Source organism: Engystomops pustulosus, chromosome 3 (genome assembly GCF_040894005.1).
Source record: "Engystomops pustulosus chromosome 3, aEngPut4.maternal, whole genome shotgun sequence".
NCBI lineage: Eukaryota > Metazoa > Chordata > Amphibia > Anura > Leptodactylidae > Engystomops > Engystomops pustulosus.
The window spans coordinates 13,543,090-13,563,302 of NC_092413.1; the positions used below are offsets into that span (position 1 = coordinate 13,543,090).

Consider the following 20,213-nt stretch of genomic DNA (forward strand, 5'->3'; position numbering starts at 1 on the left):
TTCTCAAGTGTCAGAGGAGACGAGCAGCAGATTCCCTTCTCCCCAATGAAAACACATGCATGCTCTGCCAGACCAAGCATGCCTGTGTATGGGGGTGATGGAAGGAAAAGTTTTATACAATGTGTATGGCCGCCCCGAAGACACGAATAGGTAAGAATATAGTAACCTGACTACAATCAGGGTCAGGTGGGAACTAGAGAAGATATTTATATGTGCACCTCCATGCAACTTTTATCAATTATATACAAGTTATGGTTTGGGATCGGGCGGCCAGTTATGGTTTGGGATTGGGCGGCCACTTATGGTCTGGGATTGGGCGGCCAGTTATGGCTCGGGATTGGGCGGCCAGTTATGGTTTGGGATGGGGGGGCCAGTTATGGTTTGGGATTGGCGGTCACTTATGGTCTGGGATTGGGCGGCCAGTTATGGTTTGGGATCGGGCGGCCAGTTATGGTTTGGGATCGGGCGGCCAGTTATGGTTTGGGATAGGGCGGCCAGTGATGGTCTGGGATCGGGCGGCCAGTTATGGTTTGGGATGGGGCGGCCAGTTATGGTTTGGGATTGGGCGGCCAATTATGGTTTGGGATTGGGCGGCCAGTTATGGTTTGGGATTGGGCGGCCAGTTATGGTTTGGGATTGGGCGGCCAGTTATGGGCTGGGATCGGGCAGCCAGTTATGGTCTGGGATTGGGCGGCCAGTTATGGGCTGGGATCGGGCGGCCAGTTATGGGCTGGGATCGGGCGGCCAGTGATGGTCTGGGATCGGGCGGCCAGTTATGGTCTGGGATTGGGCGGCCAGTTATGTTCTGGGATTGGGCGGCCAGTTATGGTTTGGGATTGGGCGGCCAGTTATGGTCTGGGATTGGGCGGCCAGTTATGGTTTGGGATTGGGCGGCCAGTTATGGTCTGGGATTGGGCGGCCAGTAATGGTCTGGGATCGGGCAGCCAGTTATGGTCTGGGATTGGGCGGCCAGTTATGGTTTGGGATCGGGCGGCCAGTTATGGTCTGGGATTGGGCGGCCAATTATGGTTTGGGATGGGGCGGCCAGTTATGGTCTGGGATGGGGGGGTGGCCAGTTATGGTTTGGGTGGCCAGTTATATTTTTGGCTGTGTGCTAGCCCTACTGTAACATTATTCGGCTAGCACACGGCCCTATTGATTTAATGAGAAATAACTTCATTCATTTTAATGGACATATTTCCAACCCCAGGGTGTGCGTCGCGGCCACGTCATAAAAGATCGGACATGTCCAACATCATAGGGAGAGGGGAGGGGCAAGGAGCCTTCCTTCCCTCTCCCTCCTACTATCGACCTTCTTCTATGCTCCCGGACAGCGGCCCCAGTGAGCGCATGGCTGTCAGTGAGGAGACTATAAGTGCATGAGGTGTAAAGTTATGGAGAAGTATAAAGTATAGACTCACCGCCGCTCGCATACTCCATTATCAGGTACAACGTCTTCTCAGTTTCTATGACTTCAAAGAGTTTAACTGAAAGAGGAAGAGAGAGAATCAATTGGTTAACAAGTGGATGGAAGGATAGGAGATAGATAGATATGAGATACATAGAAGATAGATACATAGATAGATAGGAGATAGATAGATAGATATGAGATAGATAGATAGATATGAGATAGATATGAGATAGATAGATATGAGATAAATATGAGATAGATAGATAGATAGATATGCGATAGATGATAGATAGATATGAGATAGATAGATATGAGATAGATAGATAGATAGATAGATAGATAGATATGAGATAGATAGATAGATAGATAGATAGATAGATAGATATGAGATAAATATGAGATAGATAGATAGATAGATAGATAGATAGATAGATAGATAGATATGAGATAAATATGAGATAGATAGATAGATATGAGATAGATAGATATGAGATAGATAGATATGAGATAGATAGATATGAGATAGATATGAGATAGATAGATAGATAGATATGAGATAGATAGATATGAGATAGATAGATATGAGATAGATAGATATGAGATAGATATGAGATAGATAGATAGATAGATATGAGATAGATAGATAGATATGAGATAGATAGATATGAGATAGATAGATAGATATGAGATAGATAGATATGAGATAGATAGATAGATATGAGATAGATAGATAGATATGAGATAGATAGATAGATACGAGATAGATAGATAGATATGAGATAGATAGATATGATATAGATATGAGATAGATAGATATGAGATAGATAGATAGATAGATATGAGATAGATAGATATGAGATAGATAGATATGAGATAGATAGATAGATAGATATGAGATAGATAGATAGATAGATATGAGATAGATAGATATGAGATAGATAGATATGAGATAGATAGATATGAGATAAATATGAGATAGATAGATAGATAGATAGATATGAGATAGATAGATAGATATGAGATAGATAGATAGATATGAGATGGATAGATATGAGATAGATAGATATGAGATAGATAGATATGAGATAGATATGAGATAGATAGATAGATATGAGATAGATAGATAGATATGAGATAGATAGATATGAGATAGATAGATAGATATGAGATAGATAGATATGAGATAGATAGATAGATATGAGATAGATAGATACGAGATAGATAGATATGAGATAGATAGATATGATATAGATATGAGATAGATAGATATGAGATAGATAGATATGAGATAGATAGATATGAGATAGATAGATATGAGATAGATAGATAGATAGATAGATATGAGATAGATAGATAGATAGATAGATAGATAGATATGAGATAGATAGATAGATAGATATGAGATAGATAGATATGAGATAGATAGATATGAGATAGATAGATATGAGATAAATATGAGATAGATAGATAGATAGATAGATAGATAGATAGATAGATAGATAGATAGATATGCGATAGATGATAGATAGATAGATATGAGATAGATAGATAGATAGATAGATAGATATGAGATAGATAGATAGATATGAGATAGATAGATATGAGATAGATATGAGATAGATAGATAGATAGATAGATAGATAGATAGATAGATAGATAGATAGATAGATAGATAGATAGATAGATATGAGATAGATAGATAGATAGATATGAGATAGATAGATATGAGATAGATAGATAGATAGATAGATAGATAGATATGAGATAGATAGATAGATAGATAGATAGATATGAGATAAATATGAGACAGATAGATAGATATGAGATAGATAGATATGAGATAGATAGATATGAGATAGATAGATATGAGATAGATATGAGATAGATAGATAGATAGATAGATAGATATGAGATAGATAGATAGATAGATATGAGATAGATAGATATGAGATAGATAGATAGATATGAGATAGATAGATATGAGATAGATAGATAGATAGATACGAGATAGATAGATATGAGATAGATAGATATGATATAGATATGAGATAGATAGATATGATATAGATACGAGATAGATAGATATGAGATAGATAGATATGAGATAGATAGATAGATATGAGATAGATAGATAGATATGAGATAGATAGATATGAGATAGATAGATAGATAGATAGATATGAGATAGATAGATAGATATATAGATAGATATGAGATAGATAGATAGATATGAGATAGATAGATAGGAGATAGATAGATAGGAGATAGATAGATAGATAGATATGAGATAGATATGAGATAGATAGATATGAGATAGATAGATAGATATGAGATAGATAGATATGAGATAGATAGATATGAGATAGATAGATAGATAGATAGATATGAGATAGATAGATAGATAGATATGAGATAGATATGAGATAGATAGCTAGATAGATAGATATGAGATAGATAGATAGATAGATAGATAGATAGATAGATAGATAGATAGATAGATAGATAGATAGATATGAGATAGATATGAGATAGATAGATATGAGATAGATAGATAGATATGAGATAGATAGATAGATATGAGATAGATAGTTAGATATGAGATAGATAGATAGATAGATATGAGATAGATAGATAGATAGATAGATAGATAGATATGAGATAGATAGATAGATATGAGATAGATAGATAGATATGAGATAGATAGATAGATAGATAGATAGATAGATATGAGATAGATAGTTAGATATGAGATAGATAGATAGATATGAGATAGATAGATAGATAGATAGATATGAGATAGATAGATAGATAGATATGAGATAGATAGATATGAGATAGATAGATATGAGATAAATATGAGATAGATAGATAGATAGATAGATAGATAGATAGATAGATAGATATGCGATAGATGATAGATAGATAGATATGAGATAGATAGATAGATAGATAGATAGATAGATAGATATGAGATAGATAGATAGATATGAGATAGATAGATATGAGATAGATATGAGATAGATAGATAGATAGATAGATAGATAGATAGATATGAGATAGATAGATAGATAGATATGAGATAGATAGATATGAGATAGATAGATAGATAGATAGATAGATATGAGATAGATAGATAGATAGATAGATAGATAGATAGATAGATAGATATGAGATAAATATGAGACAGATAGATAGATATGAGATAGATAGATATGAGATAGATAGATATGAGATAGATAGATATGAGATAGATATGAGATAGATAGATAGATAGATAGATAGATATGAGATAGATAGATAGATAGATATGAGATAGATAGATATGAGATAGATAGATAGATATGAGATAGATAGATATGAGATAGATAGATAGATACGAGATAGATAGATATGAGATAGATAGATATGATATAGATATGAGATAGATAGATATGATATAGATACGAGATAGATAGATATGAGATAGATAGATATGAGATAGATAGATAGATATGAGATAGATAGATAGATATGAGATAGATAGATATGAGATAGATAGATAGATAGATAGATAGATAGATAGATAGATATGAGATAGATAGATAGATATATAGATAGATATGAGATAGATAGATAGATATGAGATAGATAGATAGATAGATATGAGATAGATAGATATGAGATAGATAGATAGATATGAGATAGATAGATATGAGATAGATAGATAGATACGAGATAGATAGATATGAGATAGATAGATATGATATAGATATGAGATAGATAGATATGATATAGATACGAGATAGATAGATATGAGATAGATAGATATGAGATAGATAGATAGATATGAGATAGATAGATAGATATGAGATAGATAGATATGAGATAGATAGATAGATAGATAGATAGATATGAGATAGATAGATAGATATATAGATAGATATGAGATAGATAGATAGATATGAGATAGATAGATAGATATGAGATAGATAGATAGGAGATAGATAGATAGATAGATATGAGATAGAAATGAGATAGATAGATATGAGATAGATAGATAGATATGAGATAGATAGATATGAGATAGATAGATAGATAGATATGAGATAGATAGATAGATAGATATGAGATAGATATGAGATAGATAGCTAGATAGATAGATATGAGATAGATAGATAGATAGATAGATAGATAGATAGATAGATAGATAGATAGATAGATAGATATGAGATAGATAGATATGAGATAGATAGATAGATATGAGATAGATAGATAGATATGAGATAGATAGTTAGATATGAGATAGATAGATAGATAGATAGATATGAGATAGATAGATAGATAGATAGATATGAGATAGATAGATAGATATGAGATAGATAGATAGATATGAGATAGATAGATAGATAGATAGATATGAGATAGATAGTTAGATATGAGATAGATAGATAGATATGAGATAGATAGATAGATAGATAGATATGAGATAGATAGATAGATAGATATGAGATAGATAGATATGAGATAGATAGATATGAGATAAATATGAGATAGATAGATAGATAGATAGATAGATAGATAGATAGATAGATATGCGATAGATGATAGATAGATAGATATGAGATAGATAGATAGATAGATAGATAGATATGAGATAGATAGATAGATATGAGATAGATAGATATGAGATAGATATGAGATAGATAGATAGATAGATAGATAGATAGATATGAGATAGATAGATAGATAGATATGAGATAGATAGATATGAGATAGATAGATAGATAGATAGATAGATATGAGATAGATAGATAGATAGATAGATAGATAGATAGATAGATAGATAGATAGATATGAGATAAATATGAGACAGATAGATAGATATGAGATAGATAGATATGAGATAGATAGATATGAGATAGATAGATATGAGATAGATATGAGATAGATAGATAGATAGATAGATAGATATGAGATAGATAGATAGATAGATATGAGATAGATAGATATGAGATAGATAGATAGATATGAGATAGATAGATATGAGATAGATAGATAGATACGAGATAGATAGATATGAGATAGATAGATATGATATAGATATGAGATAGATAGATATGATATAGATACGAGATAGATAGATATGAGATAGATAGATATGAGATAGATAGATAGATATGAGATAGATAGATAGATATGAGATAGATAGATATGAGATAGATAGATAGATAGATAGATAGATAGATATGAGATAGATAGATAGATATATAGATAGATATGAGATAGATAGATAGATATGAGATAGATAGATAGATATGAGATAGATAGATAGGAGATAGATAGATAGATAGATATGAGATAGATATGAGATAGATAGATATGAGATAGATAGATAGATATGAGATAGATAGATATGAGATAGATAGATATGAGATAGATAGATAGATAGATAGATATGAGATAGATAGATAGATAGATATGAGATAGATATGAGATAGATAGCTAGATAGATAGATATGAGATAGATAGATAGATAGATAGATAGATAGATAGATAGATAGATAGATAGATAGATAGATAGATATGAGATAGATATGAGATAGATAGATATGAGATAGATAGATAGATATGAGATAGATAGATAGATATGAGATAGATAGTTAGATATGAGATAGATAGATAGATAGATATGAGATAGATAGATAGATAGATAGATAGATAGATATGAGATAGATAGATAGATATGAGATAGATAGATAGATATGAGATAGATAGATAGATAGATAGATAGATAGATATGAGATAGATAGTTAGATATGAGATAGATAGATAGATATGAGATAGATAGATAGATAGATAGATATGAGATAGATAGAATGAATATTCATAAAATGAAAGCCGAGCTGTAATTGGTTGCCATGGACATCTCAGCACATTCTAACTTTTAGACAGCTTAATAAATCTGGCCCAATGCCTCAGTGAGACTTCTGTAGAAATTACTGAACCACAGACGGAGCCCATATAACTATAAATCATGACTTCTTACCAATATTCGGGTGATTTAGGATCTTCATTATTCGTACTTCCCGAAATAACTGGAAAAATAAGGAAAATCACATTAATTATATCCCTCAATAAAGCAGAATGAGGCAGCAATAATTGTGCTATAAACATCATGAGGCACATTTACTAAGAAGAGTGCAGTGTGTACTATGTGCAGTGTGTACTATGTGCAGTGTGTACTATGTGCAGTGTGTACTATGTGCAGTGTGTACTATGTGCAGTGTGTACTGTGTGCAGTGTGTACTGTGTGCAGTGTGTACTGTGTGCAGTGTGTACTATGTGCAGTGTGTACTATGTGCAGTGTGTACTATGTGCAGGGTGTACTGTGTGCAGTGTGTACTATGTGCAGTGTGTACTATGTGCAGTGTGTGTACTATGTGCAGTGTGTACTGTGTGCAGTGTGTACTGTGTGCAGTGTGTACTATGTGCAGTGTGTACTATGTGCAGTGTGTACTATGTGCAGTGTGTACTATGTGCAGTGTGTACTGTGTGCAGTGTGTACTGTGTGCAGTGTGTACTATGTGCAGTGTGTACTATGTGCGGTGTGTACTATGTGCGGTGTGTACTATGTGCGGTGTGTACTATGTGAAGTGTGTACTATGTGCAGTGTGTACTATGTGCAGTGTGTACTGTGTGCGGTGTGTACTATGTGCAGTGTGTACTGTGTGCGGTGTGTACTATGTGCGGTGTGTACTATGTGCGGTGTGTACTATGTGCGGTGTGTACTATGTGCAGTGTGCGTACTATGTGCAGTGTGTACTATGTGCAGTGTGTACTATGTGCAGTGTGCGTACTATGTGCAGTGTGTACTATGTGCAGTGTGTACTATGTGCGGTGTGTACTATGTGCGGTGTGTACTATGTGCGGTGTGTAGTATGTGCGGTGTGTACTATGTGAAGTGTGTACTATGTGCAGCGTGTACTATGTGCATTGTGTACTATGTGCGGTGTGTACTATGTGCAGTGTGTACTATGTGCAGTGTGTACTATGTGCAGTGTGTACTATGTGCGGTGTGTTTTATGTGCGGTGTGTACTATGTGCGGTGTGTACTATGTGCGGTGTGTACTATGTGCAGGGTGTACTATGTGCAGGGTGTACTATGTGCAGGGTGTACTATGTGCAGGGTGTACTATGTGCAGGGTGTACTATGTGTAGTGTGTATACTATGTGCGGTGTGTACTATGTGCAGTGTGTACTATGTGCATTGTGTACTATGTGCGGTGTGTACTATGTGCAGTGTGTACTATGTGCAGTGTGTACTATGTGCGGTGTGTTTTATGTGCAGTGTGTACTATGTGCGGTGTGTACTATGTGCGGTGTGTACTATGTGCGGTGTGTACTATGTGCAGTGTGTACTATGTGCGGTGTGTACTATGTGCGGTGTGTACTATGTGCGGTGTGTACTATGTGCGGTGTGTACTATGTGCGGTGTGTACTGTGTGCGGTGTGTACTGTGTGCGGTGTGTACTGTGTGCGGTGTGCACTGTGTGCGGTGTGCACTATGTGCGGTGTGCACTATGTGCAGTGTGCACTATGTGCGGTGTGCACTATGTGCAGTGTGCACTATGTGCAGTGTGGTCTATGTGCGGTGTGCACTATGTGCGGTGTGCACTATGTGCGGTGTGCACTATGTGCGGTGTGCACTATGTGCGGTGTGTACTATGTACGGTGTGTACTATGTGCGGTGTGTACTATGTGCGGTGTGTACTGTGTGCGGTGTGTACTGTGTGCGGTGTGCACTATGTGCGGTGTGCACTATGTGCGGTGTGTACTATGTGCAGGGTGTACTATGTGCAGTGTGTACTATGTGCGGTGTGTACTATGTGCGGTGTGTACTATGTGCAGTGTGTACTATGTGCAGTGTGTACTATGTGCGGTGTGTACTATGTGCGGTGTGTACTATGTGAAGTGTGTACTATGTGCAGTGTGTACTATGTGCATTGTGTACTATGTGCGGTGTGTGCTATGTGCAGTGTGTACTATGTGCAGTGTGTACTATGTGCAGTGTGTACTATGTGCAGTGTGTACTATGTACAGTGTGTACTATGTGCGGTGTGTACTATGTGCAGGGTGTACTATGTGCAGGGTGTACTATGTGCAGTGTATACTATGTTCAGTGTCCTGTGTACTATGTGCAGTGTGTACTATGTGCAGTGTGTACTATGTGCGGTGTGTTTTATGTGCAGTGTGTACTATGTGCGGTGTGTACTATGTGCGGTGTGTACTATGTACGGTGTGTACTATGTGCGGTGTGTACTGTGTGCGGTGTGTACTGTGTGCAGTGTGCACTATGTGCGGTGTGCACTATGTGCGGTGTGTACTATGTGCGGTGTGTGCTATGTGCGGTGTGTGCTATGTGCAGTGTGTGCTATGTGCAGTGTGTGCTATGTGCAGTGTGTACTATGTGCAGTGTGTACTATGTGCGGTGTGTACTATGTGCAGTGTGTACTATGTGCGGTGTGTACTATGTGCGTTGTGTACTATGTGCAGTGTGTACTATGTACAGTGTGTACTATGTACAGTGTGTACTATGTGCAGTGTGTACTATGTGCAGTGTGTACTATGTACAGTGTGTACTATGTACAGTGTGTACTATGTGCAGTGTGTACTGGACAATTCTGGAGAAATGTATGTATTTATGCAAATTAGCTTTTCAGTGCACCAGGGGGTGGAGGCACGTGTATTTTTTTTATTATAATAATAATAATTAATAATAATTCTTTATTTATATAGCGCACACAGATTACGCAGCGATTTGCCAAATCGGTCCCTGTCCCCAATGGGGCTCACAATCTAATTAACCTACCAGTATGTTTTTGGACTGAGGGAGGAAAACGGAGGACCCGGAGGAAACCCACGCCAACACGGAGAGAATGACACCAAGTAGCCTCTAGCAGCAATACCCTTTTACACATTGACTGATACCCCCAATAGACAGAAGGTACAGAAAAAATGTAGCAGTAGGCACGGCCCCGCCCCCTAGAAGCTAATTTGCATAAATATAAAAACACAATTTTCTCTAAAGTGATAGGTCACTGGGACACGGGAAAGTTATATTTGGAAAGCTTATCGAGTGCCCTACACGATGATGGTGTTACTTATGCAGTGATTTAGAAGCTGCAAAAATCCCTTTAAATTTAAAGTAATTTTTCATTCTTGGAAAATATAAGGGATATAATAAACCCAAGAGCTTATAGATATCATCAGGGGCGACCAGGGGTGGATAAGACCACCATGGGCTCTGGCCTGTATGATGAATATTATAGCCCCTACAAGTCTGGAATCACTTCCTACATCTGGTACTTGGAGAATTGAGGACCTTCAATCTGTCGTTTCAGGACCTTTAAAGGACCTTCAAAGGTCCTGAAATGGCTCTTGTGTACATGTTTATTGAGAGCAGGGACAGATGTATGAGGACTTCATGGGGTAAAGAGTATAAAACTTGGTGGGTGATTTGAGTGGCCCCCTAGAAGCCTTGGGCCCTGGGCTACCAGCCAATCCGCCCATATTATAGTCCACTATTAAGGCACAGGTTATAGGTAGGTCTATGGGTAGCGGTTAATGATTTGGGAGGTGTGACCCCTATGTATAAGGCCATATTACAGTGTGTATAATATATAATAACCTGGATAATACTAGTAATAACAGTCACTGTAGGGCTCCTCGCTGGAGGGACTCCGCAGATGGTGACATGAAAGGTCCCCGGGGACCTCACGCATAGCACAGGGTCACATGTAACGTTCCTAAATCGGATGCTATGTAGGTGTAATGCCTTATAATAGAACAAAGCGCGGCTACGAGACGGCGTGAAGCCCTCGGCTCGCTCACGCACCTACTATGGCGTACACCTTACCCCGGCTAATTTTAGATCCTACACTCCCCAGATCCCGCTAGTAAGACGTATAGCTTGCACGTTGACTGGGCGCCCTGCCATCTCCCCCGCACGTAGCAGCTGTGCCCTGTATATAATGGGGTCTTGCCATAACGCGGTGGTGACGCCTGACAGGACGCGTACGTTTTTTTTACTAGGTCAGAGCCGGAGATGTAGTAATTAGACAGCGGGGACCCTGGATGATAACAAACAAGGAAATGTCACCCTGCCTGGTAACCCGCTATCTGCGCCGCTTTATATAGTCGCAGTGTTTAAGCTACGGGGCGCGAGAGGGTCCAGATCACTGCGAATATACATTACATTGTCATAGAGCCTGAAAATATAAAATTTTCTTGATTTTTGCTATCAGTTTGTGATAATGGGTGACTTTAGACCTAGAACCCACAAAAATTCTGGATGTAACCCCTGGACGTGGTGAAAACTCCTTTGAAAAGGGAACCTATCAGCAGATTTTACCCATTAAACTAGCAACCCCCTCAGGTAGGGGATAAAATGTCCTTTCTAAAATTCCCTCTTTTATGTAACATTGCACCCGTTTACCTATATAAAAAAAAAAAATCTCCTCCAAAATCACGTGACAATTAGCAGAGAAGAGTCAGATTTTAACTGAGTTCTATGGTATCCAGAAATTCTGGTGTTTTATTAAAGATAAGAATCTTATCTTTCAGATGACACCAGGATTTGTGGTTCTGTGACCTACAGAACTGGAGAAAGGAAAATTAACAGGAATTGGATCTTGATCTGCAGCTTACATTTCCAACTATGTCTTTAACTCTGGTTCTGTAGATCACAGAACGGATGTGATCTGAAAGACGAGATTCTTATGTTTAATATGACACCAGCAGCACGTTTCTAGGTGCCACAGAACTGCATATAGGAATGTCTGAAGTGACGCTCGCCCGGCAGCCTCTAAACTTGACTCAGCTCAGGCAAAATATGACTCTTCTCTGCTCAATGTCACACGGCTTTGGAGGAGATTTTTATAATAGGTTAAAGGGTGAGAATTCACATAAAAGGGGGAATTCTGGAAAGGACATTTCACCTCATACCTGATGGGTCTGCTAGTTTATTGGGGTAAAATATGGTTCCCTTTAATGGTCCTAATGGGAAGTGCTGCTAGGTCACATTTGTAGCAGGAAACTTAATATGATAGATGATCTATGTGATATGATGATCAGACTATACCATCAAACATAGTTAGATCAGTACAGGAATTGGCCTATTACGGGAGGCTATCCCTTTAAGGTGCTATTAAGTAATGATTAAGTAACATACATGTGACAATATAGGACAACCACAAACATTCAAGAATAATCTTGCATCATAGAACCGGATTCATGCTGCTGTACTAAAGACATCCAGCCCCCACAGTCACAGCAGAGTGACAAACATCTGGCAACTGCTGTGACTGAGGGGGCAGGATGTCTTTAGTACAGCAGCTTGTACCCATCATCCATGATGTAATGACTCCTGCGAGGGAGAGGTTATGTACTCAGGTATCGGAGTGTCATTGCACTGTAAGGCAGTGTAAAGTCACTGCATCCTGGTCCCTTCCTGGAGAAACCAGGAAGGGGGAGACAAGGTAGTTGATAACAGTAGTCCTATATCATAACCATATTTTGACATTTTAATTGGGGCAGTGGCAACGGCTAGAGCTTCTCCTAGGTGCAAGGATTCCTAATCACTGCCTATATCCCCAATAGTCACATATTACAGCTATCACCAGACATAAATTAATTACAAGGCAGCCGCAGCATCATGGGTAATCACTTATGCACTAAGTGATTAGAAATAATGAAGTTATGGTTTTTTTTACCCATTAGTGACCCACTAAAGATTTTCACAGTATATTGTTAACATTAATGAACATTAATAGATCTTATTATTATACAATTATACTACTATAATACTGCCCCCTATGTACAAGAATATAACTACTATAATACTGCCCCCTATGTACAGGAATATAACTACTATAATACTGCCCCCTATGTACAAGAATATAACTACTATAATACTGCCCCCTATGTACAGGAATATAACTACTATAATACTGCCCCCTATGTACAGGAATATAACTACTATAATACTGCCCCCTATGTACAAGAATATAACTACTATAATACTGCCCCCTATGTACAAGAATATAACTACTATAATACTGCCCCCTATGTACAGGAATATAACTACTATAATACTGCCCCCTATGTACAAGACTATAACTACTATAATATCGCCCCCTATGTACAAGAATATAACTACTATAATACTGCCCCCTATGTACAGGAATATAACTACTATAATACTGCTCCCTATGTACAAGAATATAACTACTATAATACTGCCCCCTATGTACAAGAATATAACTACTATAATACTGCCCCCTATGTACAAGAATATAACTACTATAATACTGCCCCCTATGTACAGGAATATAACTACTATAATACTGCCCCCTATGTACAGGAATATAACTACTATAATACTGCCCCCTATGTACAGGAATATAACTACTATAATACTGCCCCCTATGTACAGGAATATAACTACTATAATACTGCCCCCTATGTACAAGAATATAACTACTATAATACTGCCCCCTATGTACAAGAGTATAACTACTATAATACTGCCCCCTATGTACAGGGATATAACTACTATAATACTGCCCCCTATGTACAAGAATATAACTACTATAATACAGCTCCCTATGTACAAGAATATAACTACTATAATACTGCCCCCTATGTACAGGAATATAACTACTATAATACTGCCCCCTATGTACAAGAATATAACTACTATAATACTGCCCCCTATGTACAAGAATATAACTACTATAATACTGCTCCTATGTACAAGAATATAACTACTATAATACTGCCCCCTATGTACAGGAATATAACTACTATAATACTGCTCCCTATGTACAAGAATATAACTACTATAATACTGCCCCCTATGTACAGGAATATAACTACTATAATACTGCCCCCTATGTACAAGAATATAACTACTATAATACTGCCTCCTATGTACAAGAATATAACTACTATAATACTGCCCTCTATGTACAAGAATATAACTACTATACTACTGCCCCCTATGTACAAGAATATAACTACTATACTACTGCCCCCTATGTACACGAATATAACTACTATAATACTGCTCCCTATGTACAGGAATATAACTACTATAATACTGCCCCCTATGTACAAGAATATAACTACTATTATACTGCCCCCTATGTACAAGAATATAACTACTATAATACTGCCCCCTATGTACAGGAATATAACTACTATAATACTGCCCCCTATGTAAAGGAATATAACTACTATAATACTGCCCCCTATGTACAAGAATATAACTACTATAATACTGCCCCCTATGTACAGGAATATAACTACTATAATACTGCCTCCTATGTACAAGAATATAACTACTATAATACTGCCCCCTATGTACAAGAATATAACTACTATAATACTGCCCCCTATGTACAAGAATATAACTACTATAATACTGCCCACAATGTACAAGAATATAACTACTATAATACTGCCCCCTATGTAAAGGAATATAACTACTATAATACTGCCCCCTATGTACAAGAATATAACTACTATAATACTGCCCCCTATGTACAGGAATATAACTACTATAATACTGCCTCCTATGTACAAGAATATAACTACTATAATACTGCCCCCTATGTACAAGAATATAACTACTATAATACTGCCCCCTATGTACAAGAATATAACTACTATAATACTGCCCACAATGTACAAGAATATAACTACTATAATACCGCCCCCTATGTACAAGAATATAACTACTATAATACCGCCCCCTATGTACAGGAATATAACTAATATAATACTGCCCCCTATGTACAAAAATATAACTACTATAATACTGCCCCCAATGTACAAAAATATAACTACTATAATACTGCCCCCTATGTACAAGAATATAACTACTATAATACTGCCCCCTATGTACAAGAATATAACTACTATAATACTGCCACCTATGTACAGGATTATAACTACTACAATACTGCCCCTATGTACAAGAATATAACTACTATAATACTGCCCCCTATGTACAAGAATATAACTACTATAATACTGCCCCTATGTACAGGAATATAACTACTATAATACTGCCCCCAATGTACAAAAATATAACTACTATAATAATGCCCCTATGTACAGGAATATAACTACTATAATACTGCCCCCTATGTACAAGAATATAAAAACTATAATACTGCCCCCTATGTACAAGAATATAACTGCTATAATACTGCCCCCTATGTACAAGAATATAACTACTATAATACTGCTCCCTATGTACAGGAATATAACTACTATAATACTGCTCCCTATGTACAAGAATATAACTACTATAATGCTGCCCCCTATGTACAAGAATATAACTACTATAATACTGCCCCCTATGTACAAGGATATAACTACTATAATACTACCCCCTATGTATAAGAATATAATTACTATAATACTGCCTCCAATGTACAAAAATATAACTACTATAATACTGCCCCCAATGTACAAAAATATAACTACTATAATACTGCCCCTATGTACAGGAATATAACTACTATAATACTGCCCCCTATGTACAAGAATATAACTACTATAATACTGCCCCCTATGTACAAGAATATAACTGCTATAATACTGCCCCCTATGTACAAGAATATAACTACTATAATACTGCTCCCTATGTACAGGAATATAACTACTATAATACTGCCCCCTATGTACAGGAATATAACTACTATAATACTGCCCCCTATGTACAGGAATATAACTACTATAATACTGCCCCCTATGTACAGGAATATAACTACTATAATACTGCCCCCTATGTACAAGAATATAACTACTATAATGCTGCCCCCTATGTACAAGAATATAACTACTATAATACTGCCCCCTATGTACAGGAATATAACTACTATAATACTGCCCCTATGTACAAGAATATAACTACTATAATACTGCCCCCTATGTACAGGAATATAACTACTATAATACTGCCCCCTATGTACAAGAATATAACTACTATAATACTGCCCCTATGTACAAGAATATAACTACTATAATACTGCCCCCTATGTACAATAATATAACTACTATAATACTGCCCCCTATGTACAAGAATATAACTACTATAATACTGCTCCTATGTACAAGAATATAACTACTATAATACTGCCCCCTATGTACAAGAATATAACTACTATAATACTGCCCCCTATGTACAAGAATATAACTACTATAATGCTGCCCCCTATGTACAAGAATATAACTACTATAATACTGCCCCCTATGTACAAGGATATAACTACTATAATACTGCCCCCTATGTATAAGAATATAATTACTATAATACTGCCCCCTATGTACAAGAATATAACTACTATAATACTGCCCCCTATGTACAGGAATATAACTACTATAATACTGCCCCTATGTACAAGAATATAACTACTATAATACTGCCCCCTATGTACAGGAATATAACTACTATAATACTGCCCCCTATGTACAAGAATATAACTACTATAATACTGCCCCCTATGTACAAGAATATAACTACTATAATACTGCTCCCTATGTACAGGAATATAACTACTATAATACTTCCCCTATGTACAGGAATATAACTACTATAATACTGCCCCCTATGTACAATAATATAACTACTATAATACTGCCCCCTATGTACAAGAATATAACTACTATAATACTGCCCCCTATGTACAAGAATATAACTACTATAATACTGCCCCCTATGTACAAGAATATAACTACTATAATACTGCCCCCTATGTACAAGAATATAACTACTATAATACTGCCCCCTATGTACAGGAATATAACTACTATAATACTGCCCCCTATGTACAGGAATATAACTACTATAATACTGCCCCCTATGTACAAGAATATAACTACTATAATACTGCCCCCTATGTACAAGAATATAACTACTATAATACTGTCCTGTGGCTGATAAGAGGGCAATTAGCTGCATGTGACACATGAGACAGCATAGCCTTGTAGTATTCTACCCTCAACTAAGTGTAGATAAGTAGGGCCCCGTGTCCAGGCTGAGGGCCCCTCCTCTTCTTCGTGGCCAGACCTTGGCTCTGTGCATTGTCCTGACAATGGTTCCCCGGGGCACATTTAGGAGCACTCCTCACCGCTCAATATTCCTCCTTTACTAATGGAAGCAGAAGATGCCATGAATAATTTAGCAGGACGCGGAAGGCTTCCTTAATTTTATGAGCATTACCTCTCTCCCCGTCCACCATATTCTGCTAATGAAGCACGAGGTGATCATAAAAGAAGGGGTCAAACCAGCGACGTTGTGATGTCCTCTGCCCGGCGGCCATCGCTCTCATTTACAAAGTGATGACCTTTTTGGTCCTAGGATCATGGACCTAAAGTTATGGAACCTTAACTAGGTCCTTCAGTCCTTGGTGTTCGAAACCAAACCATATATTAGTAGGGAAGGATTTATCTCGAATTTGGAACTTCCTCTCTTCTATATACAACACCAGAAAAGAACATTTTCTGTAAATTGTGGTCAAATATTGGAGAAAAATTCCCAATTGACAGTTTTTAGGGTTTTAAAAGTTCCTTCTAAAATAAGTAAAACCATCTAAGCACCTTAAAAAAGTTTTACTCCATCGGGAGAGTCTGTTCCCCGCCGAAACAGAAGGGTTGTCGACACATTGTGCACCCGCTAGCTCAGAAAATCACTGGCCTCAACAGCTGACCGTTGAGTCCAATGATCAGAAGAGCAATCGCGCAAAGGATGGATCTATCGTCATCACGTCTGGTCTCAAGTGGACCATACCATGTGTTACCTAATAACTGGACAAAATTACTCGGAATTAAAGTTAATCTGTCACCAGGTATTGTCACCCCACTAAACTCCCAGGGATGAAATGTCCTTTCATGTGAATTCTCCTGCAAAGTCAGGCAAATATGACCCATTTTCACATGAGATGAGTCAAGTTTAGCGGTTGCAGAGTTGTGTCACTTTAGATACCCCAATCTTCTGCTCTGTAGCACCTAGTACAATGTTGCTTGTCTCATTTTAAAGATAAGGCTCTCATCTTTCAGATCGCATCAGGCTTATGGCTCTGGGTGCTACAGAAATGGACATATAGGCAGTAGTCAGGAACTAGATATTTATCTGCAGCCTGTATTTCCAACTATGTATTTAACTGCCTGGATCTCTGGTTCTGTAGCTCATAGAACCAAAAGCCTGATGTGATCGGAAAGATGAGATTATCTTTAATATGACACCAGCAGCATGTTTCTAGATAGTATAGAACTAAAGATAGGGGCTCCTGAAGTGACACTCCCCCTGTAACCACTAAACTTGACTCATCTCAGGTCAAAATGATGTAAGAAGAAAAGTCAAATTTGACTTTGGAGGAGAATTTTTTTATAGGTAAGCGGATGACATTTCACATAAATGAGGAAATGGGGTAAAACCTGGTGACAGGTTCCCTTTAAGGGAATTCAAGCCTTTAAAGGGGATTGTCCAAGATTGACGATTGATGGTTGATTAGATGCAGGTGGCTCCGCACGTTATGTAGTGGCCGGGCTGCGCTACTGCAGTGTATGGAGGCATCTGCTTCCGGCTGATGAGTGCGGGGCCCGGGAGACAGACACCCCCATGTCCTATTAATCACCGAGCCTACGGATATGGCCAATAAATGTCAGTCCCAGACAAGCCCTTAAATCTGACTTCAGAGAGCGATCACTTAACCACATCCTGAGATCCTTCTTCTGGGGCAAAAAGTAATGAGAAGAGTCATTTCTATGTCCTACTTATATACCGGGGAAAAATACGAAAGGGGGAGGAGATAAGCTGTGACATCATCTATTGTCAGTAGTGATGTAATGATGGGTCAGTGTTATCTATATAGAGGTCATTGTACAGGGAGGAGGAGGAGATAAGCTGTGACATCATCTATTGTCAGTAGTGATGTAATGATGGGTCAGTGTTATCTATATAGAGGACATTGTACAGGGAGGAGGAGGAGATAAGCTGTGACATCATCTATTGTCAGTAGTGATGTAATGATGGGTCAGTGTTATCTTTATAGAGGTCATTGTACAGGGAGGGGGAGGAGATAAGCTGTGACATCCTCTATTGTCAGTAGTGATGTAATGATGGGTCAGTGTTATCTATATAGAGGTCATTGTACAGGGAGGGGGAGGAGATAAGCTGTGACATCATGTATTGTCAGTAGTGATGTAATGATGGGTCAGTGTTATCTATACAGAGGTCACTGTACAGGGAGGGGGAGGAGATAAGCTGTGACATCATCTATTGTCGGTAGTGATGTAATGATGGGTCAGTGTTATCTATATAGAGGTCATTGTACAGGGAGGGGGGAGGAGATAAGCTGTGACATCATCTATTGTCAGTAGTGAGGTAATGATGGGTCAGTGTTATCTATATAGAGGTCATTGTACAGGGAGGAGGAGATAAGCTGTGACATCATCTATTGTCAGTAGTGATGTAATGATGGGTCAGTGTTATCTATATAGAGGTCATTGTACAGGAAGGGGGAGGAGATAAGCTGTGACATCATCTATTGTCAGTAGTGATGTAACGATGGGTCAGTGTAATCTATATAGAGGTCATTGTGCAGGGAGGAGGAGGAGATAAGCTGTGACATCATCTACTGTCAGTAGTGATGTAATGATGGGTCAGTGTAATCTATATAGAGGTCATTGTACAGGGAGGGGGAGGGGATAATCTGTGACATCATCTATTGACAGTAGTGATGTAATGATTGGT

General features: G+C 37.6%; 1 protein-coding gene across 2 annotated transcripts in view; it reads right to left on the minus strand.

The window, feature by feature from the left end:
• MARK1 (microtubule affinity regulating kinase 1) overlaps nucleotides 1-20,213 on the minus strand; it is a 104,487-nt gene that overhangs the window by 35,417 nt on the left and 48,857 nt on the right. For both annotated transcript variants that reach the window (XM_072140097.1, XM_072140096.1), the window contains exons 4-5: nucleotides 7,437-7,485; nucleotides 1,422-1,487 (exon numbers count right to left, since the gene is read on the minus strand). In XM_072140097.1, coding sequence (XP_071996198.1) covers nucleotides 1,422-1,487; nucleotides 7,437-7,485 — 115 coding nt within the window. The remainder of the gene's footprint in view (nucleotides 1-1,421; nucleotides 1,488-7,436; nucleotides 7,486-20,213) is intronic.